We start from the raw sequence: 27132 nt of genomic DNA, 5'->3' as shown, positions 1-27132 counted from the left end.
CAGGCCTGCGGGGGCCGCGCGTGTGCGTGTTTCCGGCTCCGCTGCGGAAGGCGGACGACTAGAGTCGCTGGGCCCGGAGCGATCCGAAGCAGCCCAGAGAGCGCGGGACTAGAGTGCAGAGCTCGGGACGTGGATCGGAGCCGGCGCGATGGGCGGAGAGCAGGAGGAGGAGCGGTTCGACGGCATGTTGCTGGCCATGGCTCAGCAGCACGAGGGCGGCGTGCAGGAGGTAACGGTCCGCGCGGCGTCGGCCCATGCGGCGACCCTGGCCAAGCTCCTTCCGCCCTTCTCTGCCTTCGAGGGCTGAGACCCACCCCTGGGGCTCGCGGGCTTCTGGGATGCCCCCACATTCTCACCGCGCCCAGCTTCCGGCCTGGCCACCCGCTGGCGGTCTCACCCGGTTCGCATCAGTCCCGGGCCCCCGGCGCCCCTCGGTAGTGGCAATTATCGCGTCCCTGAGCTTAGGATCCCCCTTTAGTTTCACATATACCCCCAACCCCGTTTCCACTTCGATGGCGTCTTCCGAGGAGCATCCCTTAGTAAGAACCGTCCCAAATATAGTGATTTGGATCCACCAAGGCTTGGGGCGAGCCGTCGAATGTGTGTGGTAGGGGCGCGGGGTGATGTTAACACGTGGTCTTGTTAGGCCTTGAATGGGGGAATAGGAGAGGAGGCCTGTGTTCACTATTAGTTTCCACCACCTACCAGCTTGGAACCTTTACATCTCTCCAAGCCTGAGTTTCCGTGTCTGTGAGACAGCTGCGAATGCCGGTTTCCCGAGAGTAGTGAAGTACCGTAAGTTCTCAGTAATAAGGCTTTTTCATTCAACAAGTATTTGTCGTGTGATTAATGTGTGTCCCACACTCAACGCGACTGGGGATACAAAAACCTGTCCTCTCCCTGATAGAGCTTACAAAGAGCATTTCAAAGGGATAATTCGTGCTCAGTGACAGACACAGTAACACATAGTGTATGAATAATAAGGGCCAACTGTTACAGATTCTGGAGTTGGTTTTTTTGGAACAAACACAAAGTTAGAGGTAGAAAAGTCTATCAGGATCAGAACTCTCATTCTCAGAGCCAGAAAAGTGGCAGGGATTTGCCTAGATCATGCAACGTGGTCCTCACCTAGACAGGTCAGTGTGCTTCCCAGAGTCCATGGCTGATTATGTCTCACTGGAGGTAGGTTTCCATTGAACTTTCTATTCCTATGTAACCTAGGTGTCTGGTGACCAAGGACTTCTAAGCCCTTTGTGGTGGGGAGAGTGCTTCTAATTTGGAAGTGTGAAAAGTCTTCCTGCCTCCATTCCTCTAAACTGTTAACACAAAACTGGATTTGGGAGTGAGTTCATTTTTGAACCAACTGAAAAAGTGTCTAGGCCGGGCGCGGTGGCTCAAGCCTGTAATCCCAGCACTTTGGGAGGCCGAGACGGGCGGATCACGAGGTCAGGAGATCGAGACCATCCTGGCTAACATGGTGAAACCCCGTCTCTACTAAAAAATACAAAAAACGGCCGGGCGCGGTGGCTCAAGCCTGTAATCCCAGCATTTGGGAGGCCGAGACGGGCGGATCACGAGGTCAGGAGATCGAGACCATCCTGGCTAACACGGTGAAACCCCGTCTCTACTAAAAAATACAAAAAACTAGCCGGGCGAGGTGGCGGGCGCTGTAGTCCCAGCTACTCCGGAGGCTGAGGCAGGAGAATGGCGTAAACCCGGGAGGCGGAGCTTGCAGTGAGCTGAGATCCGGCCACTGCACTCCAGCCCGGGCGACAGAGCGAGACTCCGTCTCAAAAAAAAAAAAAAAAAAAAATACAAAAAACTAGCCGGGCGACATGGCGGCGCCTGTAGTCCCAGCTGCTTGGGAGGCTGAGGCAGGAGAATGGCGTAAACCCAGGAGGCGGAGCTTGCAGTGAGCTGAGACCCGGCCACTGCACTCCAGCCTGGGCGGCAGAGCGAGACTCCGTCTCAAAAAAAAAAAAAAAAAAGTGTCTAGAAGCAAGAATGGAAATCACTGAGATATGTTCTAGCATCAGATTACATCAGATTTAGACCCACTCTTGGGCAAATAAAGGGTTTGTGTGTGCTGACTTTAGGTCACCGCTAGACTGTTTCATTCAGCAAGAATTATACTGAGCATGTACCTTTAGCCATATCTGGTGCCCAGCATTGCAGGTGGCAGACAGACTAAGCCATGGTTCATGGTTCCTATTTGTAAGGTGTTTACCCTTTGCCAGTGGGTCCCTTGCTCTGTGCCATACGTGGCTGAAGGCCTCAACTCCATGACCTCATGATCCTCACCAGGTCCCTAGAAATGGGTACTGCATCTTATTCCTGTTGTACAGAGTTAAGAAACTTCTGCAAAGTCAAAAGGTAATATATGTCCGTCAGATACTCAAACCCTTGGCTACACTTGTACTCCAGCCAGAGTTAATCCATCTTATCCTCCTCTGAAGTGCTTCATTTGCTCTCCTCCGTCTTGCTTTGACCCAGTAACTTAGCCAGTGTCTTTTTTTTTTTTTTTTTTTTGACAGTCTCACTCTGTCTGTCACCCAGGCTGGAGTGCAGTGGCACAATCTTGGCTCACTGCAACCTCTGCTTCCCGGTTCAAGCGATTCTCCTGCCTCAGCCTCCCAAGTAGCTGGGATTACAGTTGCCCACCACTGCACCCGGCTAATTTTTTTTTTTTTTTTTTTTTGAGACGGAGTCTCGCTCTGTCGCCCAGGCTGGAGTGCAGTGGCCGGATCTCAGCTCACTGCAAGCTCCGCCTCCCAGGTTCAGGCCATTCTCCTGCCTCAGCCTCCCGAGTAGCTGGGACTACAGGCGCCAGCCACCTCCCTCGGCTAGCTTTTTGTATTTTTTAGTAGAGACGGGGTTTCACCGTGTTAGCCAGGATGGTCTCGAACTCCTGACCTCGTGATCCGCCCGTCTCGGCCTCCCAAAGTGCTGGGATTACAGGCTTGAGCCACCGCACCCGGCTAATTTTTGTGTTTTTAGTAGAGATGGGGTTTCACCCTGTTGTTCAAGCTGGTCTTGAACTCCTGACCTCAAGTGATCCACCCACCTGAGCCTCCTGAAGTGCTGAGATTACAGGTGTGAGCCAGTGTCTTGATGAGGTTTTTACTTTCTGGAGAGGAAAGTTGGGCCTGGGCTTTTCATGCCCTGGATGCAGAGGAGTGTTCCATACACTTAGGCTGCTTCAGGCATCACAAGGAAAATGAAACGTGCACACTCACACAGGATATGAGAAATCTGCTCCATGGTGGAAGTAACTAAGAGAACCTGCTAGGGAGATGTCTCCTCAGTTGGGAGGCTCAGAGGAAAAATAGTCAAGTCCCAAGTTGCCTCCTAGACAAAAGAAGTTGACTTGTGTGCACTTGAAGGGCTCCCAAATGGCGGCTCCACACCCTTAATCTTCTCCCCATCTTTCAGCTTGTGAACACCTTCTTCAGCTTCCTTCGACGCAAAACAGACTTTTTCATTGGAGGAGAAGAGGGGATGGCAGAGAAGGTAAGTGTTGGAAACCGCTGTCTTTTCAGCAGCTCTGTCTCTTCAGAAGAAAAGCTCACCTGGTCTTCCTTTGGCATAATAGTAACTTTCAGCAGAAGCGAAATGTCAAAGGTGAGGAGTTAGGGAAGGGAAGGAAGCTGTCATTTCTTCGGTCTCCACTCCTTGCTCAGCGCTCTATCTACCTTATTTCCCATGATTTTTGCAGTTCTACAAGAGGGGCAGGTGTTAACTATCCCCATTGAGGAAATTGGCTCAAGAGAGTTTTGCACCTTATCCAAAGTCTTGACCTGAGCTATGCGAGAACCAGGGTTGAAACCAGTCTGTTGAAAACCTACCCTCTGCCCCAACACAGTGCCTCTCAGTTCCTTTTCCAATGAGGAGGTTTTATTTTTTATTTTATTTTTTTCTGAGATGGAGTCTTGCTCTGTCACCCAAGCTGGAGTGCAGTGGCACAATCTCGGTGCACTGCAACTTCTGCCTTCTGGGTTCAAGCAATTCTCCTGCCTCAGCCTCCTGAGTAGGTGGGATTACAGGCGCCCGGCACTGCACTTGGCTAATTTTTGTATTTTAATAGAGATGAAGTTTCACCATATTGGCCAGGCTGGTCTCGAACTCCTGACTTCATGATCCACCTGCCTCGGCCTCCCAATGTGCTGGGATTACAGGTATGAGCCACCGTGCCCGGCCAGGAGGTTTTATTTTTACTTTTATTTATTTTATTTTATTTTATTTTTTTGAGATGGAGTCTCATTCTGTCACCCAGGCTGGAGTGCAGTGGCATAATCTCAGCTCACTGCAACCTCCACCTCCTGGGTTTACGTGATTCTTGTGCCTCATTCTCCCAGGCAGGCGCCACCATGCCTGGCTAATTTTTGTATTTTTAGTAGAGATGAGGTTTCACCATGTTGGCCAGGCTGTTCTTGAACCCCTGACCCTCAAGTGATCCACCCACCTCGGCCTCCTAAAGTGCTAGGAGTACATGTGTGAGCCACTGCACCCGGCCTGAGGAGGTTTTAACTAATAACCTAGGAGATGAGACTGGGCCGATACTAGAAACTGATGCTTAGAAATAAATTTAGAAATACTCAGAGCCATGTCTTCCCAGATGCTGTGACTCAGAGTTTAAGGGTTTGTGTTTTGTAGTCTTGATTCTGAGACCTTGAACTTCTTTCTGATTCCTTAAGGTTGTAATTATACTTTTGAAAATTGTTATATCATGAGGATTCTACCTCACTTAGCTATTATCTTTTTTTTTTTCGAGACAGAGTTTCACTCTGTCACCCAGGCTGTAGTGCAATGGCGTGACCTCGGCTCACCACAACCTCCGTCTCCCAAGTTCAAGCAATTCTCCTGCCTCAGCCTCCCGAGTAGCTGGGATTACAGGCATGCACCACCATACCTGGATGATATTTGTATTTTTTAGTAGAGACGGAGTTTCACCATGTTGGCCAGGCTGGTCTCGAACTCCCAACCTCAGGTGATCTACCTGCCTTGGCCTCCCAAAGTGCTGAGGTTACAGGCGTGAGCCACCGTGCCTGGCCTTTCTTTTTCTTTTTTTTTTTTTTTTTTTTTTGAGATGGAGTCCTGCTCTTGTCACCCAGGCTGGAGTGCAATGGTGCAATCTTGGTTCTCTGCAATGTCCGCCTCTTGGGTTCAAGCAATTCTTGTGCCTCAGCCTCCTGAGTAGCTGAAATTACAGGCGTGAGCCACCACGCCTGGCGCCATTATCTTTATAATAGACATAAATAAGAGACATAATAAGAAGGAGATGTTCTTTGCAAACTGTTTCTGTGGCTTCAGGATTCTAACAAGTTGGTAAACTCTTTAATGTGTCCTGAAGGTTTGAGGCCACTCTGTCATAGACACATTACCTAACAGTAGGAGTCCCAGGTTCTTGGTCTAGCTATGTTACTTAGTCGAGTTCCCAGCAATGCTCTCGTTCTTTCCATCTTTCCATCTGTAAAATGGGAGAAAGTAGACCCCTTCTAGCTCAGATATTCTTTCTGTATTGTCACTAACACCTCTGGCTTTTCTATGGGTCAGACTACCTGTATATACCTCATGCTGCAAACTTACCAAAAATACAAAAGCACTTTTAGTTTTTATAGCTTTTGGGGCTAGTCATTTATTTTTTCTTTGCTTTGCTTTTTTTTTTTTTTTTTTTTTTTTTGGAGGAGGAGTCTCGCTCTGTCGCCCGGACTGGAGTGCAGTGGCCGGATCTCAGCTCACTGCAAGCTCCGCCTCCCGGGTTTACGCCATTCTCCTGCCTCAGCCTCCCGAGTAGCTGGGACTACAGGCGCCCGCCACCTTGCCCGGCTAGTTTTTGTATTTTTAGTAGAGACGGGGTTTCACTGTGTTAGCCAGGATGGTCTCGATCTCCTGACCTCGTGATCCACCCATCTCGGCCTCCCAAAGTGCTGGGATTACAGGCTTGAGCCACCGCGCCCGGCCTTTTTTTTTTTTTGACACAGAGTTTCATGCTTGTTGCCCAGGCTGGAGTGCGATGGCATGATCTCGACCCACTGCAACCTCTGCCTCCCAAGTTTTAAGTGATTCTCCTGCATCAGCCTCCCAAGTAGGTGGGATTACAGGCATGCACCACCATGCCTGGCCAATTTTGTATTTTTAGTAGAGACGGGTTTCACCATGTTGGTTAGGCTGTTCTCAAACTCCCGACCTTAGGTGATCTGCCCGCCTCAGCCTCCCAAAGTGCTGGCATTACAGGCATGAGCCACCGCACTTAACACTTTGGATTGTGTTAGGTGCTATATCAGACCCTTTGGGATTGCAGAGGTGAATACAGATTTGTTCTTTGTTTTCATGGATCTCACAGTGTAGCCAAAAACAAAAAAAAACAAGCAGTGAAAAAGTAGTGGGTGTTGGGGCAGAAGCCCTGGGAACATAAAACTAACCTAGGTTGGGGGCTCAGAGAAGACTTTGTGAGGAAGTGATGCTTCACATATGAAGGATGAATAGCTGTAAGAAGGAAGAGAGATGAACCCTTGGTGTGTGTGTGTGTGTGTGTGTGGGTGTGTGTGTGTGTGTCTGTTTGAGGCAGAGTCTTGCTCTGTTGTCCCAGCTGGAGCACAGTGGCATGAGCACGGTGGTGCAATCCGGCTGCCTTAACCTCCCAAAGTGCTGGGACTACCTAATTTTTCTTTTTTTTTTTTCTTTTGAGACGGAGTCTTGCTCTATGACCCACTCAGGAGGGCAGTGGAGCAGTCTCAGCTCACTGCAACCCCCGCCTCCCGGGTTCAAGTGATTCTCCTGCCTCAGCCTCCTGAGTAGCTGGGATTACAGGTGCCTGCCACCACGCCCGGCTAATTTTCGTATTTTTAGTACAGCGGGGGTTTCACCGTGTTGGTCAGGTTGGTTTTGAACCCCTGAACTCGTGATCCGCCCGCCTCGGCCCTCCAGAGTGCTGGGATTACAGACATGAGCCACCATGCCCGGCCTCTAATTTTGCTTAACCGTAAGAGGGAGTAATCCTTACCTCACAAGGAAGTTACAAGGATTGAAAAAAAGACAAGAGACCACAAGCCACTTCAGAATCCCTTGGGGCCACATCTGTTTTGGTATTTAAAATTATTTGGATTTCAGGAAGGCAATACAGTACATATAATGTGCATTATATATAATAATCCAATCCCAGGGCCAGGAGCTGCATCCTGTAACAAAACACATTAATATTTCTGTAGAGAATACCTGATGCTGCAAACTTACAAAAAATTACAAAAGCACTTTTAGTTTTTATAGCTTTTGGTCTAGGAATTGTAGACTTGAATATAGCCATAGTGATCTAATCAATATGGTATTGATAGAAGAAGAGAAAAATGGACCAGTGAAGCAGACTAGAGAATCCTGAAATAAAGTCTAGCATTTATGAGGATTTAATGTGTCTAATGTGGTAATTCAGTTCATTAGGCAAAGCATGATGCAATAAGTCATGCTGCTACGTGGATTTTTTTTTTGGTTAGAAAACCAAAATTTGGCCGGGCGCAGTGGCTTAAGCCTGTAATCCCAGCACTTTGAGAGGCCGAGACGGGCAGATCACGAGGTCAGGAGATCGAGACCATCCTGGCTAACACGGTGAAACCCCGTCCCTACTAAAAAAAAATACAAAAAACTAGCCAGGCGAGGTGGCAGGCGCCTGTAGTTCCAGCTTCTTGGGAGGCTGAGGCAGGAGAATGGCGTAAACCCGGGAGGCGGAGCTTGCAGTGAGCTGAGATCCGGCTACTGCACTCCTGCCTGGGCAACAGAGCGAGACTCCGTCTCAAAAAAAAAAAAAAAAAAGAAAACCAAAATTTACCATCTATCATACTCTATAAAAATACAGGTAAGAAAAATCCTGTAAGGAAAGCTAGGAATCTGTAGTCTTATGTCGGGGAGACTTTTCAAGATTAGAAAACTGGGAACTATAAAAGAAGAGATAGCTGTTTGCCTTTTCAAATGCTGAAATTTGTAAATGGTAAAAGAGACATATTTAAGTCAATTGAAGAACACTAGATTGTGAGAAAATATGCAGTGCAGAGGACGAATAACATTTAATGGTTAATTTCATATTTAGGAACTCATAAATAAAAATTAGCCAGGCCTTTTGGCACACGCCTCTAGTCCCAACTACTTGGGAGACTGAGGTAGGAGGATTGCTTGAGCCTGGGAGGTTGAGGCTGCAGTGAGCTGTGATTGCACCGCTACGCCGCTGTGCTCTGGGCTGGGTGACAGAGCAGGACTTTGTTTCCAGAACAAAACCCATAATGAGATACTACTTCACATCTGTTAGGATGGCATCTGTTAAAAGAAAAAACAAAATAACAAGTGTTGACAAAGATAGGGAGAAACTGGAACCCTTGTACACTGTTGGTGGGAATGTCAAATGGTGCATCTGCTATGGAAAATGTTATGGCAGTTTCTCAAACAATTAAAAAAATAGAACTATCGTATGGTCCAGCAGTCATTCTTGTGGGTATATACCCAAAAGAATTGGAAGGAGGATTTATTTGCACACCCATGTTCACTCCTTATTCATAATAGCCATAAGGTGGAAGGAACCAAAGGCTCCATCAGCAGGTGAATGGATAAGCAGAATGTGGTATAGACATATTCTGGGATGTTATTCTGCCTTAAAAGGGAAAGAAATCGTGTCCATTACTACATGGATGTACCTTGGAGGACATCGTGTTACATGAAATAAGCTGGTCACAAAAGGACAAATACAGTTGATCCTTTGTATTGTGGGTTCTACATCCATGAGTTTAACCAACCACTGATGGAAAATATTTGGAAAAAAAATTTTTTTAAACGAGAGTACAATAATAAAAAATAATATGAGCTAAGCCTGACGTGGTGATGCACACCTGTAATCCCAGCCACTTGGGTGGCTGAGATGGGAGGATGGCTTGAGCCCGGGAATTTGAAATCAGCCTGGACAACATAGCAAGACCCCATCTGAAAAAAACAAAAGACAAAACCAAATTAAAAAAAATACAATCTAATTATTTACATCCATAGCACTTACATTGTATTAGGTATTAGGTAATCTAGAGATGATTGAGAGTATACAGGAGGATACGTATAGGTTATATGCAAATAAAATGCCATTTTATATAAGGTACTTGAGCATCCTGAGAAATTAGTGCTGAGGAGTGATCCTGGAACGAATCCCAATGGGTACGGTGGGACTGCCCTATTGCGTTCCACTTATATATCATTGAAGGCGTATTTTTTGATAAGTAAATATTGTGTGACTAAAAGAAAAGTTACTGTTTTAAAACATAACTGTAGGGCCGGGCGTGGTGGCTCACGCCTGTAATCCCAGCACTTTGGGAGGCTGAGGCGGGTGGATCAGCTGAGGTCAGGAGTTTGAGACCAGCCTGACCAACATGGTGAAACCCTGTCCCTACTAAAAATACAAAAATTTGCTGGGCATGGTGGTGGGTGCCTGTAATCCCAGCAACTCGGGAGACGGAGGCAGGAGAATCGCTTGAACTCAGGAGGCGGAGGTTGCAGTGAGCCGCGATTGTACCACTGCACTCCACCCTGGGCAATAAGAGTGAAACTCCATCTCAAAAACAACAACAACAACAACAACAACAAAACATAACTGTAATGGTATTACCTCCTCCAAAAAGGCATACTAATTCTTTAAATATTACCAGAGATCCACATCCACTCAAGGTTCTGATTTCCCTCAGTGCTCTCTTACTGTTGTGTTTTGTTTTGAGACAGGGTCTCACTCTGCTGCCCAGCCTGGATGGTGTCCAGTAGTACGATCATGACTCACTGCAGCCACGACCACTAGGCTCAGGTGATCCTCTCACATAAGCCTCCTGAGAGTAACTGGGACTATAGGCATGCCCCAGCATGCCCAGCTAATTTTTGTATTTTTTGTAGAGTGGGGGTTTCACTGTCTTGCCCAAGCTGGTCTCGATCTTCTGATCTCAAGCAACCTACCCGCCTTGGCCTCCCAAAGTGCTGGGATTACAGGCATGAACCACTGCACCCAGCTCTTTTGTTTTTTAAAAAATTATAGGCTGAGGTGGGGGGATCACTTGAGGCCAGGAGTTCAAGACCAGTCTGCTCCAACATAGACCATATCTGTACAAAAAATAGAAAATCATAGCCAAGACTGCTGGTGCAAGCCTATAGTCCCAGCTACTCTGCAGACCAAGGTGGAAGGATCTCTGGAGCCCAGGAGTTTGAGGCTGCAGTGAACCATGATAACAGCACTGTAATCCATCTTGGGCAACAGAGCTAGACTCTGTCTCAAAAAAAAAAAAAAAAAAAAAATAGTGGGCCGGGCACAGTGGCTCACACCTGTAATCCCAGCACTTTGGGAGGCCGAGGTGAGTGGATGCCTGAGGTCCAGAGTTCGAGACCAGCCTGGCCACCATGGTGAAACCCCAACTCTACTAAAAATACGAAAATTAGCCGAGCGTGTTGGCAGGCTCCTGTAATCCCAGCTACTCGAGAAGCTGAGGTGGGAGAATTGCTTGAACCTGGGAGACGGAGGTTGCAGTAAGCCGAGATCATGCCATTGCATTCCAGTCTGGGAACAGAGCGAGACTTTGTCTCAGGAAAAAAAAAAAAGTGTGGTAAAAAGCACATCATAAAATTTACCCTCTTAACCTTTGTTTTGGTTTTTTTGTTTGTGTGCTTGTTTGTTTGAGACGGAGTCTCGCTTTGTTGCCCAGCCTGGAGTGTGGTGGCACCATCTCAGCTCACTACAACCTCTGCCTCCCAGGTTCCAGCAGTTCTCCCCCATCAGCCTCCCGAGTAGCTGGGATTACAGGCGTGTGCCACCACGCCTGGCTAATTTTTGTGTTTTTAGTAGAGATGGGATTTTACCATGTTGGCCAGGCTGATCTTGAACTCCTGAGCTCAGGTCATCTGCCTGCCTCGGCATCCCAAAGTGCTGGGATTACAGGCATGAGGCACGGCGCCCTGCCTGTTTTTGTTTTTGTTTTTTTGAGATGGAGTCTCGCTTTGTCACCCAGATTGGAGTGCAGTGGCACCATCTCAGCTCACTACAACCTCTGCTTCCCAGGTTCAAGAGATTTCTCCTGCCACTCAGGCGCGGTGACTCATGCCTGTAATCCCAGCACTTTGGGAGGCCGAGGCGGGTGGATTACGAGGTCAGGAGATCGAGACCATCCTGGCCAACACCGTGAAACCCTGTCTCTACTAAAAATACAAAAATTAGCCAGGTGTGGTGGCACATGCCTGTAATCCCAGCTACTCGAGAGGCTGAGGTAGGAGAATTGCTTGAACCTGGGAGTTGGAGGTTGCAGTGAGCCAAGATCGCCACTGCACTCCAGCCTGGCGACAGAACAAGACTCCGTCTCAAAAAAAAAAAAAAAAAAGATTTTTCCTACCTCAGTCTCCCAAGTAGCTGGGACTACAGGTGCCCACCACCATGCCCGGCTAATTTTTGTATTTTTAGCAGAGACAGGGTTTCACTAATATTGGCCAGGCTGGTCTCGAACTCCTGACCTGGTGATCTGCCTGCCTCAGCCTCCCAAAATGTTGGGATTATAGGCGTGAGCCACCACGCTTGGCCCTTTTTTTTTTTTTTTCCTCTGAGAGTCTCACTCTGTCACCCACTGGAGTGCAGTGGCACGATCACAACTTACCTTGACCTCCCCAAGGCTCAGGTGATCTTCCCACTTTAGCCTCTTAAGTAGCTTGGACTCCAGTGCCATCATGCCCAGCTAAGTTTTCTTTTTTCTTTTTTTTTTGAGACGGAGTCTCGCTCTGTCACCCGGGCTGGAGTGCAGTAGCGGGATCTTGGCTCACTGCAAGCTCCGCCTCCCAGGTTTACACCATTCTCTTGCCTCAGCCTCCCGAGTAGCTGGGACTACAGGCACCCGCCACCTCGCCTGGCTAGTTTTTTTGTATTTTTTAGTAGAGACGGGGTTTCATCGTGTTAGCCAGGATGGTCTCAATCTCCTGACCTCGTGATCCACCTGTCTCGGCCTCCCAAAGTGCTGGGATTACAGGCTTCAGCCACCGTGCCCGGCTTTTTTTTTCTTTTTTTTTTTTTTTTTTTTTTTGAGGCAGAGTCTCGCTCTGTCACCCAGACTGGAGTGCAGTGGCGCAATCTCGGCTCACTGCAAGCTCCGCCTCCCGGGTTCACGCCATTCTCCTGCCTCAGCCTCCCGAGTAGCTGGGACTACAGGCGCCCGCCACCTCGCCCGGCTAGTTTTTTGTATTTTTAGTAGAGACGGGGTTTCACCATGTTAGCCAGGATGGTCTCGATCTCCTGACCTCGTGATCCGCCCGTCTCGGCCTCCCAAAGTGCTGGGATTACAGGCTTGAGCCACCGCGCCCGGCCTTTTTTTCTTTTTGAGGCGAAGTCTTGCTCTGTTGCCCAGGCTGGAGTATGAGTGGTGCGACCTTGGCTCACTGCAACCTCTGCCTCCCGAGTTCAAGCAATTCTCCTGTCTCAGCCTCCTGAGTAGCTGGGGTTACAGGTGCACACTACCATGCCCAGCTAATTATTGTATTTTTAGTAGAGATGAGGTTTCACCATGTCAGTCAGACTGGTCTTGAACTCCTTACCTCATGATCCTCCCGCCTCGACCTCCCAAAGTGCTGGGATTACAGGTGTGAGCCACTGCACCCAACCGCCAGCTAATTTTTCTATTTTTTTGTAGAGATGAGGTTTTACCATGTTGCTCAGGCTGGTCTCTAACTCCTGGGCTCAAGTGATCCACCTGCCTCGGCCTCCCAAAGTGCTAGGATAACAGATGTGAGCCACTCTGCTGGCCCATGTTAACCATTTTTAAGTGTACAGTTCAGTAGTGTTAAGTGTACTTAGATTATGAAACATATTTGTAAAACCTCTTTGCATCTTGTGAAATTGAAACCCTGTACCCATTAAACAATTTTGTTTTACTCCCTCCCCTACCTCCTGGTAACTGCTGTTCTATTTTCTGTCTAGGTTGACTACTTTAGATATTTCATATAAATGGAATCATACAATATGTATCTTTTTGTGACTGGCTTATTTCATTTAATGTAATGTCCACAGATTTATCCACATTGTAGCATGTGACAGGATTTCCATCCCCTTTAAGGTTGAATAATATTCCATTATATGTATATATCACTTTTTTTTTTTTTTGAGACAGGTCTTGCTCTGTTTCTTGCCTAGGCTGGAGTGCAGTGGCACGATCTCAGCTAACTGTAACCTCAGCCTCCCGAGTAGCTGGGACTACAGGCACTCGCCACTACTCCCGGCTAATTTTTGTATTTTTATTAGAGTCAGGGTTTTACCATATTGGCCAGGATGGTCTCAATCTCCTGACCTCGTGGTCTGCCCAAATCGGCCTCCCAAAGAGCTGGGATTACAGGCTTGAGCCACTGCGCCCAGCCACAATTTTTTTTTAATCTATTCTTCTGTTGATGGACTTTTGGGTTACTTTCACCCCTTGGTTTTTGTGCATAGCACTTCTGTGGACATAGGTGCACAAATCTTTGAGATTCTACTTTCAATTCTTGTAGGTATTACTCAGCAGTGTAATCTATTGAATAATATGGTAGTTTTTGTTTTGTTTTTGTTTTTGTTTTGTTTTGTTTTTGAGACACAGAGTATCACTCTTGTTGCCTAGGCTGGAGTGCAATGATGCAGTCTTGGCTCACTGCAACCTCCGCCTCCTGGGTTCAAGTAATTCTCCTGCCTCAGCTTCCTGAGTAGCTGGGATTACAGGTGTGTGCCACCACAGCTGGCTAATTTTTGTATTTCTAGTAGAGACAGGGTTTCACCATGTTGGCCAGGTTGGTCTCGAACTCCTGACCTCAGATGATTCACCCGCCTCAGCCTCCCAAAGTGCTGGGATTACAGGTGTGAGCCACTGTACCCAGCCAGTTTTTAGTTTTTTGAGGAAATGCCATGATCTTTTCCATAGCAGATGCACCATTGGACGCCACCACTAATAGTACATGAGGGTTCTGTATTAGTCCGTTCTCATGCTGCTATACCCTAGACTGGGTAATTTATAAAGAAAAGAGGTTTACGACCGAGCATGGTGGCTCACGCCTGTAATCCCAGCACTTTGCATGGCCAGGGCCGGCAGATCAGAAGGTCAGGAGATCAAGAACATCCTGGCCAACACGATGAAACCCCAGCTCTACTAAAAATACAAAAAGTAACTGGGTGTGGTGGCGTGCGCCTGTAGTCCCAGCTACTTAGGAGGCTGAGGCAAGAGAATCGCTTAAACCCAGGAGGCAGAGGTTGCAGTGAGTTGAGATCGTGCCACGGCACTCCAGCCTGTCAAGAGAGCGAGACTCTGTCTCAAAAAAGAAAAAAAAGAAAAGAGGTTTAATTGACTCACAGTTCTGCATGACGGGGAGGCCTCAGGAAACTTAAAATCATAGAGGAAGGCATTTCTTCCAGAGTGGCAGGAGAATCAGTGCCAGCAGAGGAAATGCCAGAGGCTAATAAAACTATCAGATCTTGTGAGAACTCACTCGTATCATGAGAACAGCATGGGGGAAACCACCCCCATGATTCAATTACCTCCACCTGGTACTGCCTTTGACAAGTGGGAATTACAATTCAAGGTGAGATTTGGGTGGGGAAACAGAGCCAAACTGTATCATTCTGCACCTGGCCCCTCCCAAATCTCATGTCCTCACATTTCAAAACATAATCATGCCCTTCCAACAGCCCCACAAAGTCTGAATTCATTTCTGCATTAACCCACAGGTCCAAGTCCAAAGCTCATCTCTGACAAAGTATTCGTTCGCTCTCGTGCTGCTGTGAAGAAATACCCGAGACTGGGTAATTTATAAAGGACAGAGGTTGTTTTGTTTTTTTATTTTATGTATTTTTTTTTTTTGAGACAGAGTCTTGCTCTGTCACCTAGGCTGGAGTGCAGTGGTGTGATCTCAGCTCATTGCACCTTCCGCCTCCTGGGTTCAATTCTCCTGCCTCAGCCTCCCGAGTAGCTGGAATTACAGGTGCCCACCAGCATGCCTGGCTAATTTTTGTGTTTTTAGTAGAGACAGGGTTTCACAGGGTTTCACCATGTTGGCTAAGCTGGTCTTGAACTCCTGACCTCAGGTGATCTGCCCCCGCCCTCCCCACCCCCCGGCCTCCCAAAGTGTTAGGATTACAGGCATGAGGCACCGCACCCGGCTAGGAAAGAGGTTTGATTGACTCATAGCTCTACATGGCTGAGGAAGCCTTAGGAAACTTACAGTCAGGTTGGAGGATGAAGGGGAAGCAGGCACCACCTTCACAAGGTGGCAGGAAGGAGAAGTGCCAGGCAAAGGGGGAAAAGACCCTTATAAAATCATCAGATCTCATGATAACTCACTATCAAGAAAGCAGCGTGGAGGTACCCATTTGTCTTTAAGACATTTGTCTTTTTTTAATTGGGTTATTTGATTATGATTGTTTGATTCCCAATTCAAACAAGGTTCACACATTACACTGGGTGATAGAAACCTGTAGATTAAGAGACCTCAAAGACAAAAAATTAAGGATCAGGCACAGTGGCTCAGCCCTATAATCACAGCACTTTGGGAGGCTGAGGTGGTAGGATCGCTTGAGCCCAGGAGTTGAAGACCAGCCTGGGTAATATAGTGAGACTCCATCTCTACAAAAAAAAAATTTTTTTTTTTTGACTTGGAGTCTCACTCTGGTGCTGAGGCGGGAGTGCAGTGGCATGATCTTGGCTCACTGCAACCTCTGCCTCTTGAGTTCAAGCAGTTCCGCCTCAGCCTCTCAAGTAGCTGGGATTACAGGCACCCACCACCACGCCCGGCTAATTTTTGTTTTTCTGTTTTTTTTTTTTTTTTTTTTTTTGAGAGGGAGTTTTGCTATTGTTGCCCAGGCTGGAGTGCAGTGGCCTGATCTCAGCTCACCACAACCTCTGCCTCCCGGGTTCAAGCGATTCTCCTGCCTCAGCCTCCCAAGTAGCTGGGATTACAGGCATGCGCCACCACGCCTGGCTAATTTTTGTGGAGACAGGGTTTCACCATGTTGGCCAGGCTTGTCTCAAACTCCAGTGGTCTAACTCTTGACCTCAGGTGATCCACCCGCCTCGGCCTCCCAAAGCGCTGGGATTACAGGCATGAGTCACCCTGCCTGGCCTACAAAAGAAAATTTAAAGATTTAAAAAATAAAACACAAGAGATCTCTTTTTTTCTTGCGATTTGTTTTCTGAAGAAATGGTTGTTTGTCCTGGCAAAATTTCCCACAATCTGGATTTTCCATATTGCATCCTAAGAATGGTTTTTACTCACAGCAGTTCTGACACCAAATATGTGGGTTTTTCCACCACTCAACAAACCAGTTCTCCAGTTCTCTGGACACCAACTGGGTGTCCTACAATTCAATTGAATTCTGACCCCTCCTACCCAGAATTACTGCAGATTCCACAGGTTAAGGACTCAGTCCCATAAGACGGCGGCCACTTGACAAACCAGTCATAAGTTCCAAGTTGCCTTGTGTACTTCTGACCAACCAGCTATAAACTGGGGTTTGCCATGACCACCTTTTCAGGTTTAATAATTTGCTAGAATGGTTCAGAACTCAGGAAAGTGCTTTATTTACTGTTACTGGTTTATTATAAAAGACATAACTCAAGGCCGGGCGCGGTGGCTCAAGCCTGTCATCCCAGCACTTTGGGAGGCCGAGACGGGCGGATCACGAGGTCAGGAGATCGAGACCATCCTGGCTAACACTGTGAAACCCCGTCTCTACTAAAAAATACAAAAAACTAGCCGGGCGAGGTGGCGGGCGCCTGTAGTCCCAGCTACTCCGGAGGCTGAGGCAGGAGAATGGCGTAAACCCGGGAGGCAGAGCTTGCAGTGAGCTGAGATCCGGCCACTGCACTCCAGCCCCGGAGACAGAGCGAGACTCCGTCTCAAAAAAAAAAAAAAAAAAAGACATAACTCAGGAACAGCCAAATAGCTGTGTGGGGCTAGGTATTGGGGTGGGGCCTGGAGCCTCCATACCCTCTCTGGGTGTGCCCCCCTCCCAACACCTCTATGTGTTCACCAACCTAGAAACTCCAAACCCCTGCCGGGCGCGGTGGCTCAAGCCTGTAATCCCAGCACTTTGGGAGGCCGAGACGGGCGGATCACGAGGTCAGGAGATCAAGATCATCCTGGTTAACACGGTGAAACCCCGTCTCTACTAAAACAAAAACAAAAAAACTAGCGGGGCGAGGTGGCGGGCGCCTGTAGTCCCAGCTAATGTAGTCCCAGCTACTTGGGAGGCTGAGGCAGGAGAATGGCGTAAACCCGGGAGGCAGAGCTTGCAGTGAGCTGAGATCCGGCCACTGCACTCCAGCCTGGGCGACAGAGTGAGACTCCGTCTCAAAAAAAAAAAAAAAGAAACTCCAAACCCCATTGTTTAGGGGGTTTTTTGTTTTGAGACAGGTTCTCACTGTCACGCAGGTTGTAGTGCAGTGGCGCAATCTCGGCTCACTATAACCTTCGGTTCACAGCAACCTCCGGCTCCTAGGCTCAAGCAGTCCTCCCATCTTAGCCTCCCGAGCAGCTGGGACTGCAGGCATGTGCCCCCATGCCCAGCTAATATTTTCGTATTTTTGGTACAGACAGGGTCTCACCATGTTGCCCAGGCTGGTCTTAAACTCCTGAGCTCAAGCAATCTGCCCGCCTCGACCTTTCCAAAGTGCTGGGATTACTGGTATGAGCCACTGTGCCCAGTAAACTTCAATTTATTTGCACAGTTGTAGTTCCCCAGTGCGCTAGCATTTATTTATTTATTTATTTTTATATTTATTTGTTTATTTTTTTGAGACAAAGTCTTGCTCTGTCTCCCAGGCTGGAGTGCAGTGGTGTGACCATGGGTCATTGGAGCCTTGACCTCCCAGACTCAAGCAATTCCCCTACCTCAGTCTCTTGAGTAGCTGGAACTACAGGCACGTACCACTATACTCAGCTAATTTTTGTATTTTTTATAGAGATAGGGTCTTCCTATGTTGCCCAGGCTGGTTTCAAACTCCTGGGCTCAAGTGATCTGTCTGCCTCTCCTTCCCAAAGTGCTGGGATTACAGATGGGAACCCCCGTCCCTGACCTGGATTAGCATTTTAATAACAGCTCTTTCATAAAATTCTTCTGCCTTCTGAAAAGTATTTGAGAGGGCTGGCATTGTGGTACATGCCTGTACTGTCCTGGGCCTCTTCTCGGGGAGAGCGACAGGCTTGGCCCTCCCCACCCTGGTTGGCTGTGGTTCCCAAATATGTGTCCAGTGACTGAAGCTTGAGTCTGTGACAGCCTCTGGGTAGGCTTCCACATCCCTGGGGTTATCTGTCTGAGGCTGGGTCTAGGTCAAGTTGATGGGAGGAGGGGTCAGAGGCTGCTGTGATTGGCCTTGACTCTGCCTGATGGTTTAGCTCTGCCCTTGCTTAACCTCCAGGAGCTAGGAAGGAACAGTACAAATGGGATGTGACATGATTCAGTGGAGCTGGGAGAGGGGAGGGCCCTGTTCCCACCTCCCTTTGGCCACTGGTTGGCAAATGGCTTTAGTTCAAGGTCTCTCTGACTAGGGACTTGGGACCAAGGCCCTGTGGTGGAACAGCCTCTGCTGGCGTAATTATGACCTATGGTTTCTATTAACAGCAGAATGGCCTCCCCTACCAGTTTAATTCATGGTTTAGGGGGTATGTTTGGTGTTCTTTAACCTTGTAGAGTGTGGAGCTACTGTGGTGTGGCATGGGGCAGGGGGTTTGGGCATAGCAGGAGAAATTGGCATCAAATGGATGAGAATCCATAGGGCATTTAGCAGAACTCCAGGTCTGGGGGCCTGTGGGTGACTTCTGTGACCTTGAGCCCCTGCAGAGCTTTCCCTGCAGTTCTGTCTTAGAGATGCTTGAAAAAGGGTTTATTGAGCACTGATCACAGGGCGAGTGCCCTGCAAGGCCTCTAGAGGTGTGTGCGTGTGTGTGCACATGCACACTGCCTATGGGTTGGCATTGAGTTGAGTGTCCTAAGGTTATGTTCCTGGGCCAGAGGTGAAACTTTGACACTTGACTGGTCATGGAGGATGAATTGGTTTGCCAGGTGACCTGAGAGTGGGGACAAGACATTCCAGGCAAAGAACAACATGTGCCAAGATTGCTTTTATTTATTTATTTTTTTTGAGACAGGGTCTCACTCTGGATGGTGGCGCAACCACTGCTCACTACAACCTCTGCCTCCTGGGTTCGAGTGATTCTTCCACCTCAGCCTCCCAGGTAGTTGGGACTACAGGCATGTGCCACCACACCTGGCTCATTTTTGTATTTTTAGTAGAGACAGGGTTTCATCATGTTGACTAGGGTGGTCAAGAACTCCTGACCTCAGGTGATCTGCCCGCCTCGGCCTCCCAAAGTGCTGGGATTATGGGCATGAGCCACCACACTCGGCCAAGACTGCTTTTAGAAATAATAACATAGACCGGGCGTAATGACTCACACTTGTAATCCCAGCACTTTGGGAAGAAGAGGCAGGTGAATCACTTGAGCCCAGGAGTTTGGACCAGCCTGGTCAACATGGTGAAACTTTGTCTCTACAAAAAATAAAAAAATTAGCAGGGATGGTGGCATATACCTATAGTCTCAGCCACTGGGGAGGCTGAAGTGGGAGGATCGATCACCTTAGCCCAGGGACCTTAGCCCAGGGAGGTAGATTATATTCCAGCCTGGGTGAGTGAGACCCTGCCTCAAAAATAATAACAACAAGATAGAGGCACAGAGACATGACCTTAGGGTCACGCAAGTAAGAGTAGACGAGGAACTCAAATCTAGGTGCGACTTTGAAGTATGCATGGAACTTGGCCAGGAGGGCTTGTTAAAAATACGGATTGCCTGGCCATACCTCAGAATTTCTGATCCAGTAGATCGGGAGTGGGGCTTAAGATTTAGCGTTTCTGGCCGGGCGCGGTGGCTCAAGCCTGTAATCCCAGCACTTTGGGAGGCCGAGACGGGCGGATCAGGAGGTCAGGAGATCGAGACCATCCTGGCTAACATGGTGAAACCCCGTCTCTACTAAAAAAATACAAAAAACTAGCCGGGCGACATGGCGGGCGCCTGTAGTCCCAGCTGCTTGGGAGGCTGAGGCAGGAGAATGGCGTAAACCCAGGAGGCGGAGCTTGCAGTGAGCTGAGACCCGGCCACTGCACTCCAGCCTGGGCGGCAGAGCGAGACTCCGTCTCAAAAAAAAAAAAAAAAAAAAAAAAAAAAAGATTTAGCGTTTCTAACAGGTTCCAGGTGATGCTGATGCTGCAGATCAGGGGAACCCTGTGATGTGGACCTCACTAGGCTCTTGATTTGTGCTGTCATACTCAATCCTCATGACAGATAAGGAAACGGAGGCTTAGAAAGAGTCAAAGTTGTTCACTCGTCTAAGGCCAGGAGCCAAATAATGAAAGGTGGCAATAGTTTGGGTGGAGGGTCGCCCTTGGGTAGCAGGGAAGCTGTCTAGCACATCGTGGGGTGGAAACCTGGGAAAGTGTAGTGGAGAAAAAGGATTTGAAGTTGATAGCTCGCTGGCTGGAGAGAGGGTGAACAGGCTCTTCCTTCAAGAAAGCTCCCTGGCTTTGACCGGGTGGTGGCTCACACCTGCAATCCCAGCACTTTGGGAGGCTGAGGCCGGTGGATCACTGGAGGTGAGGAGTTCGAGACCAGCCTGACCAACATGGAGAAACCCCATCTCTACTAAAAATACAAAATTAGCCAGGCGTGGTGGCACATTCCTGTAGTCCCAGCTACTCGGGAGGCTAAGGCAGGAGAATCACTTGAACCCAGGAGGCAGAGGTTGCAGTGAGCTGAGATCGCACCATTGCACTCCAGCCTGAGCAACAAGAGGGAGACTTCATCTCAAAAAAAGAAAAAGAAAGGAAAGCTCCCTGGCTTTCTGCCAACGTGGCCTTTCTGGGTGTGGTGTCAAGTCTTGCGTAGCTGGACTGTGGTCTTGGAGACAGGATGCACTAAGAGTAAGAGTGATTAGTCAGAAGAGCCGGTCATTGTGGGCCTGAGAATTCAGGAAAGGCTTGTGAGGGACTGAGTCTTGAGTTTTTGCTTTTAACAGCGTCACTTTTTTTGTTTTGTTTTTTTGAGACAGGGTCTCACTTTGTCGCCCAGGCTGGAGTACAGTGGCCTGATCTCGGCTCACTGCAACCTCCACCTCCCTGGTTCAAGCAATTTCCCTGCCTCAGCCTCATGAGTAGCTGGGATTACAGGCGCACGCCACCACGCCTGGCTCATTTTTTTGTATTGTTAGTAGAGACAGGGTTTCACCATGTTGGCCAGACTAGTCTCCAATTCCTTTATTTATTTATCTATTTATTTTGAGATGGAGTCTTGCTCTGTCACCAGGCTGGAGTGCAGTGGCACGAGCTCGGCTCACTGCAACCTCTGCCTCCCAGGTTCAAGTGATTTTCCTGTCTTAGCCTCTCGAATAGCTGGGACTACAGGCGCACACCACCATGCCCAGCTTTTTTTTTTTTTTTGGATTTTTGGTAGAGACGGGTTGCACTATAAAGGCCAGGATGGTCTTGACCTCGTGTGATCTGCCCTCCTCGGCCTCCCAAAGTGCTGGGATTACAGGCATTAGCCACCGCGCCCGGCCAAGCGTCACTTTTTAAAACAGCCAGTTTATTGAGACAGGTGCTTTGCAGGTATTCTCATTACAACCCTATGAGATAGATGTATTTTCCTCATTTTGCAGATGAGGAAACTGAGGTTCTGGGTGCAGTGCTTTGCCCTTGTACCCAGCAGGTAGAGAGCAGGGCTGGACTCCAGGCTATGGGGCACTGTCCCCTGCTCTAATGCCTCATGGCTTTTCTTCCCTCTCCAGCTTATCACCCAGACTTTCAGCCACCACAATCAGCTGGCACAGAAGACCCGGCGGGAGAAACGAGCCCGGCAGGAGGCCGAGCGGCGGGAGAAGGCAGAGCGGGCGGCCAGGCTGGCCAAGGAAGCCAAGTCAGAGACCTCAGGGCCCCAGATCAAGGAGCTAACTGATGAAGAGGCAGAGAGGCTGCAGCTAGAGATTGACCAGGTGAAGAGTGGGCTTCCCTTCTCTACCCATCAGATCCCCACTGGCACTGAGCAGGAGGTCCTGTTGCCAACTGCTGTGCTCTTTGCTCCAGAAAAAGGATGCAGAGAATCATGAGGCCCAGCTCAAGAACGGCAGCCTTGACTCCCCAGGGAAGCAGGTGAGATGGACTGCAGGGACTTGGGATGAGCCAGGAGGTTGGAACTTACAGGAACTCTCCTGCCTACTGCTTTCTCTGCAATACCCCTCCTTATCCTAATCCTTCCCCTCCCGGCTTTGGGAATCTTCCCCGTACTTTAAGATCACACTCAGAGACATTGAACCAAAGGATCCAGGTTAAAAAAAAACAACCCGCTGGGCGTGGTGGCTCACGCCTGTAATCCCAGCACTTTGGGAGGCCAAGGCAGGTAGATCATGAGGTCTGGAGTTGAAGACCAACCTGGCCAAGATGGTGAAACCCTGTCCCTACTAAAAATACAAAAATTAGCCAGGCGTGGTGGCAGGCACCCGTAATCCCAGCTACTCGGGAGGCTGAGGCAGAGAATTGCTTGAACCCAGGAGGTGGAGGTTGCCATGAGCCGAGATTGCGCCACTGCACTCCACCCTGGGCGACAGAGCAAGGCTCTGTCTCAAAAAAATAAAATAAAAACCGACTGGCCTTAACCCATTTATGGCAGGAAAACCCAAGAGCCAGAAAGGGCAGTGCCTATTACAGGTCCCATCTGAGGTTGGCTGGGTTCTGTGGGCCCAGCCATATCCTTTGTCACATGGTATAATAGTCTGAGCTCCTCTCAGGCTGAGATCAGAACCACGTTTTACCTGGTTCCCAGAGGAGCAAGGCTTGGGGTCTGCCCCTCTGTGGAGTGGGCAGGTACCAAATCTCTTTTCTTTTGTGACTATATGCCCAGTGCTAGCCCTGGGCTTGGCCCAGTGAGGGTTCAATGTGTGTCTTGTTTGTCAAGTAAGTAGCTGAGTGTCCCTGATTATAAGCAGGAGACTGAGGAAGATGAGGAGGAGGAAGATGAGAAGGACAAAGGAAAACTGAAGCCCAACCTAGGCAACGGGGCAGACCTGCCCAATTACCGCTGGAGCCAGACCCTGTCGGAGCTGGACGTGAGTGGCAGGGACCAGAGGTGAAGCTTAGGGAGCCAGCCTGGGGTACCAGCAGCACTTAGTGGCTTCTTATGACTGCCTCTGCCCTATGCAGCTAGCGGTCCCTTTCCGTGTGAACTTCCGGCTGAAAGGGAAGGATGTGGTGGTGGACATCCAGCGGCGGCATCTCCGGGTAGGGCTCAAGGGGCAGCCAGCGGTCATCGATGGGGAGCTTTACAACGAAGTGAAGGTGGAGGAGAGCTCGTGGCTCATTGAGGATGGCAAGGTGGTGACTGTGCATCTGGAGAAGGTATGTGAGGCCCAGCCCTTCTAGTCTGGGGTGTTGATAGAAGAAGAAAGGAGGATGTGTGCTTATTTTACTCTGGAGCCATGCTGGGGGCATTGTGGAATTATCTTAATCCCCATGACAACACTCTTTAAAGTAGATCTGTCCCTATTTTATTTTCTTAAAGACAAGGTCTCACTCTGTTGCCCAGGCTGGAGTTCAGTAACACCTTCTTAGCTCACTGCAGCCTTGAACTCTTGGGCCCAAGCAATTCTCTCACCTCATCCTCCTGAGTAGCTAAGACTACAGGTATACACCACCACGCTTGACTAATTTTTGTTATTAATTTTTGTAGAGATGCGGAGGTCTCACTATATTTCCCAGGCTGGTCTTGAACTCCTGGCCTCAAGCAATCTTCACACCTCGGCCTCCCAAAGTGCTGAGATTACAAGCTTGAGTCAGGAAAAGAGTTCACTGATTTACCCAAGCTCCTGCCTCTGGGAAGGGGTGGAGTCAGAATTGAAAGTCTTAGGTTCTTTTTTTTGGAAACAGAGTCTCACTCTGTCGCCCAGGCTGGAGTGCAGTGGCGCGATCTCGGCTCACTGCAAGCTCTGCCTCCCGGGTTCACAGCTCACTGCAAGCTCCGCCTCCCGGGTTCACGCCATTCTTCTGCCTCAGCCTCCCGAATAGCTGGGACTACAGGCGCCCGCCACCTCGCCCGGCTAGTTTTTTGTATTTTTAGTAGAGACAGTTTCACTGTGTTAGCCAGGATGGTCTCCATCTCCTGACCTCGTGATCTGCCCGTCTCGGCCCCCGAAAGTGTTGGGATTACAGATGTGAGCCACCGTGCCCGGCGAAAGTCTTAGGTTCTAAAGCCACTTCTTTTTCACTAGGTCTGTACATGGATTCAGTTCATCAAATACTTGAACACCTACTCTGTGCCTGGTACTGTTCTTGTTCTAAGTGCTGGAGAGAGAACAGTGAACAAAACATAGGAAAATCTGTGCCCTCAGAAAGCCTACATTCTCAACCTCACTGCCTTTACAGAGAGGTGGGACACAGACACCAGTAAATAAAGGTGGTCTCTGAAAAGGGCCAGGGGTCTGAGGAGAACTTCTCAGGGCACATAAGACCCTGTCCCAGCCTGCCCGACTGGCACTGGCTGCCCTCACTCACCCCTCCATGCCTCTGTACTTGCTTTGTGGCCCAGGCTGGAGTGCTGTGGCGCGATCTCAGCTCACTGCAAACTCCGCCTCCCGGGTCCACGCCATTCTCCTCCCTCAGCCTCCAGAGTAGCTGGGACTACAGGCTCCGGCCACCATGGCTGGCTATTTTTTTTTTTTTTTTTTTTTGGTATTTTTTAGTATATGTGCTGCCGAAGCGAGCACTTTTTTTGGTATTTTTTAGTAGAGACGGGGTTTCACCATGTTAGCCAGGATGATCTCAGTCTCCTGACCTCATGATTAACCTGCCTTGGCCTCCCAGAGTGCTGGGATTACAGGCATGAGCCACCACTCCCGGCCCTTTCCCTGCCTTTTAAATGTATTATTTTTTGAGACAGGGTCTTGTACTCAACCCAGGCTGGAATGCAGTGGCGCAATCACGGCTTACTGCAGCCTTGACCTCCCGAACTCAAACGACCCTCCCACCTCAGCTTCCTGAATAACTGTGAGCACCACCCTTCCTGGCTAATTTTTAAATATTTTTTGTAGAGACAGGGTCTCATGTTGCTCAGGCTGGTCTGAAACTCCTGAGCTCAAGGGATCTTCTTGCCTTGGCTTCCCAAAGTGTTGGGATTAGAGAGGTAGGAGCTACCACGCCTGGCACTTCCCTGCTTAAAAACTTTTTCAGGCTGGGCGTGGGGCTCGTGCCTATAATCCCAGTGCTTTGGGAGGCTGAGGGCAGATCACAAGGTCAGGAGTTCGAGACCAACCTGGCCAATATGGCAAACCCCATTTCTACTAAAAATACAAAAAAATTAGCTGGGCATGGTGGTAGGCGCCTGTAATCCCAGCTACTTGGGAGGCTAAGGCAGGAGAATCGCTTGAACCCAGGAGGCGGAGGTTGCAGTGAGCTGAGACTGCACCACTGCACGCGGTGGCTCACGCCTGTAATCCCAACACTTTTGGAGACTGAAGCAGGCAGATCACCTGAGGTCAGGAGTTTGAGACCAGCCTGGCCCAATATGGTGAAGCCCTGTCTCTACTAAAATTAGAAAAATCCACCTGGTGTGGCAGGTGGTGCATGTCTATAATCCCAGCTACTCGGGCGGCGGAGGCCAGAGAATTGCTTGAACCTGGGAGGCAGAGGTTGCAGTGAGCCGAGATGGTGCCACAGCACTCCAACCTGGACAAGAAGAGCAAGACTCCATCTCAAAAAACAAAAAAGAAAATTTTCTTCCCGTTTTAAATCTGGAATACTGCTTTGTGTCTTAGGGTTCAGCCCAAGTGGTACTTCCAAACTTTCCTCCCTCCACCCTGGATGAATATCTCCCTTTCTGCTTTCTTGTTTCCGTTATCACACTGATTTGTAACTGTTTGCCTCTGTGTCTCCCCTAGCTGCAGGAAGGGCAGAGTCTTGTACCTCTGGACCCAGTATAGGCCTGCAGGAGTCTCGGGTGCAGGATGTGGATGGGAGAGAGTTTGGTTGTGAAAGGGTTAAGGGGTGATTCCTGGTGCACAGAGCAGGCCACCTCCCACCCCCTGGTGGTTCTCTTCACAGATCAATAAGATGGAGTGGTGGAGCCGCTTGGTGTCCAGTGACCCTGAGATCAATACCAAGAAGATTAACCCTGAGAATTCCAAGGTGAGCCCTGGCTGGTTAGGAGAGCTTCAGCAGGAGGGTGAGGGGCCTAGGTGTTTCCAGAGCTTCACCAATTCCGTCACTGCCTGCCCTCAGCTGTCAGACCTGGACAGTGAGACTCGCAGCATGGTGGAAAAGATGATGTATGACCAGAGACAGAAGTCCATGGGGCTGCCAACCTCAGACGAACAGAAGAAACAGGAGATTCTGAAGAAGTGAGCAAGAGGGGTTGGGGGGAGGGTGGGTGCCTGGGGACTTAGATTTCAGTGACAGCAGTGAGTGGATCACTGAGCTGCCTCAGGAGCTGCCCTGCCCCCTTTCCAGCCATGTTTATGGCTTTATGCCTTTGGCTTGTCTACTCTTGTCACTTGCTGAGGTCATCTTGAGGGCAAGGCCGGCTCATGGCTCATGATAGGAGGGAAGGGGTAACAGGCGGGTCATTGCCACCTACAGGAAAACAGTGCCCGTGTTGGCGCCTCAGCTTCCAACCTCAGGGCTCAAATGGGTCTCAGATACCCTGGGCACTGCTCTTGCCCAACCTGGCTCGGTGTTGCTGAGGTCTAAAGAGATTAGACTTGCCACGGGGGTGCTGGGAGAAGGGACAGCTTTAGAAGAGAAGGATGAAGTTGTTTCATGTTCTTGCTTTCGTTTCTCCAGGTTCATGGATCAGCATCCGGAGATGGATTTTTCCAAGGCTAAATTCAACTAGCCCCTGTTTTTTCCTCCCTGAACTCTTGGGGCTGAGCTGCAACTACACAACTTACTTTCCCTCTCTTCTCTGGGACTTGTGGGCCTCGGGGCTGGGGGCAGGCATGGAAATGTCCCAGGCACACAGGTCCCAGGGCATCAGGAGAAAGGCTGGGGCTGGGGGCCTTGTCCTCCCCAGTTGGCCTGCTGTTACACATTAAAACAATTTGCCCAGCTC

At 49.2% G+C, this 27132-nt stretch overlaps 1 protein-coding gene across 2 annotated transcripts; it reads left to right on the top strand.

Annotated features, from left to right (window-relative positions):
- NUDC (nuclear distribution C, dynein complex regulator) lies at positions 1–27132 on the top strand. 2 transcript variants are annotated; one of them, XM_033227615.1, is made up of 9 exons: positions 1–229; positions 3433–3510; positions 21827–22030; positions 22122–22187; positions 23021–23140; positions 23235–23429; positions 26127–26210; positions 26304–26422; positions 26865–27132. In XM_033227615.1, exons 1-9 carry the CDS (start codon positions 149–151, stop codon positions 26914–26916), a joined length of 999 nt encoding a protein of 332 aa, XP_033083506.1. In that variant the 5' UTR covers positions 1–148; the 3' UTR covers positions 26917–27132. The 2 variants fall into 2 exon arrangements, with proteins under 2 accessions (XP_033083506.1, XP_033083505.1); XM_033227614.1 differs by having other exon boundaries at positions 23018–23140.

This window comes from Trachypithecus francoisi, unplaced genomic scaffold (assembly GCF_009764315.1).
Source record: "Trachypithecus francoisi isolate TF-2019V2 unplaced genomic scaffold, Tfra_2.0 Lachesis_group12, whole genome shotgun sequence".
NCBI classification, from domain to species: Eukaryota; Metazoa; Chordata; class Mammalia; order Primates; family Cercopithecidae; genus Trachypithecus; species Trachypithecus francoisi.
Note: the sequence above shows the minus strand (reverse complement) of the source record. Positions and strands in the feature narration are given on the sequence as shown.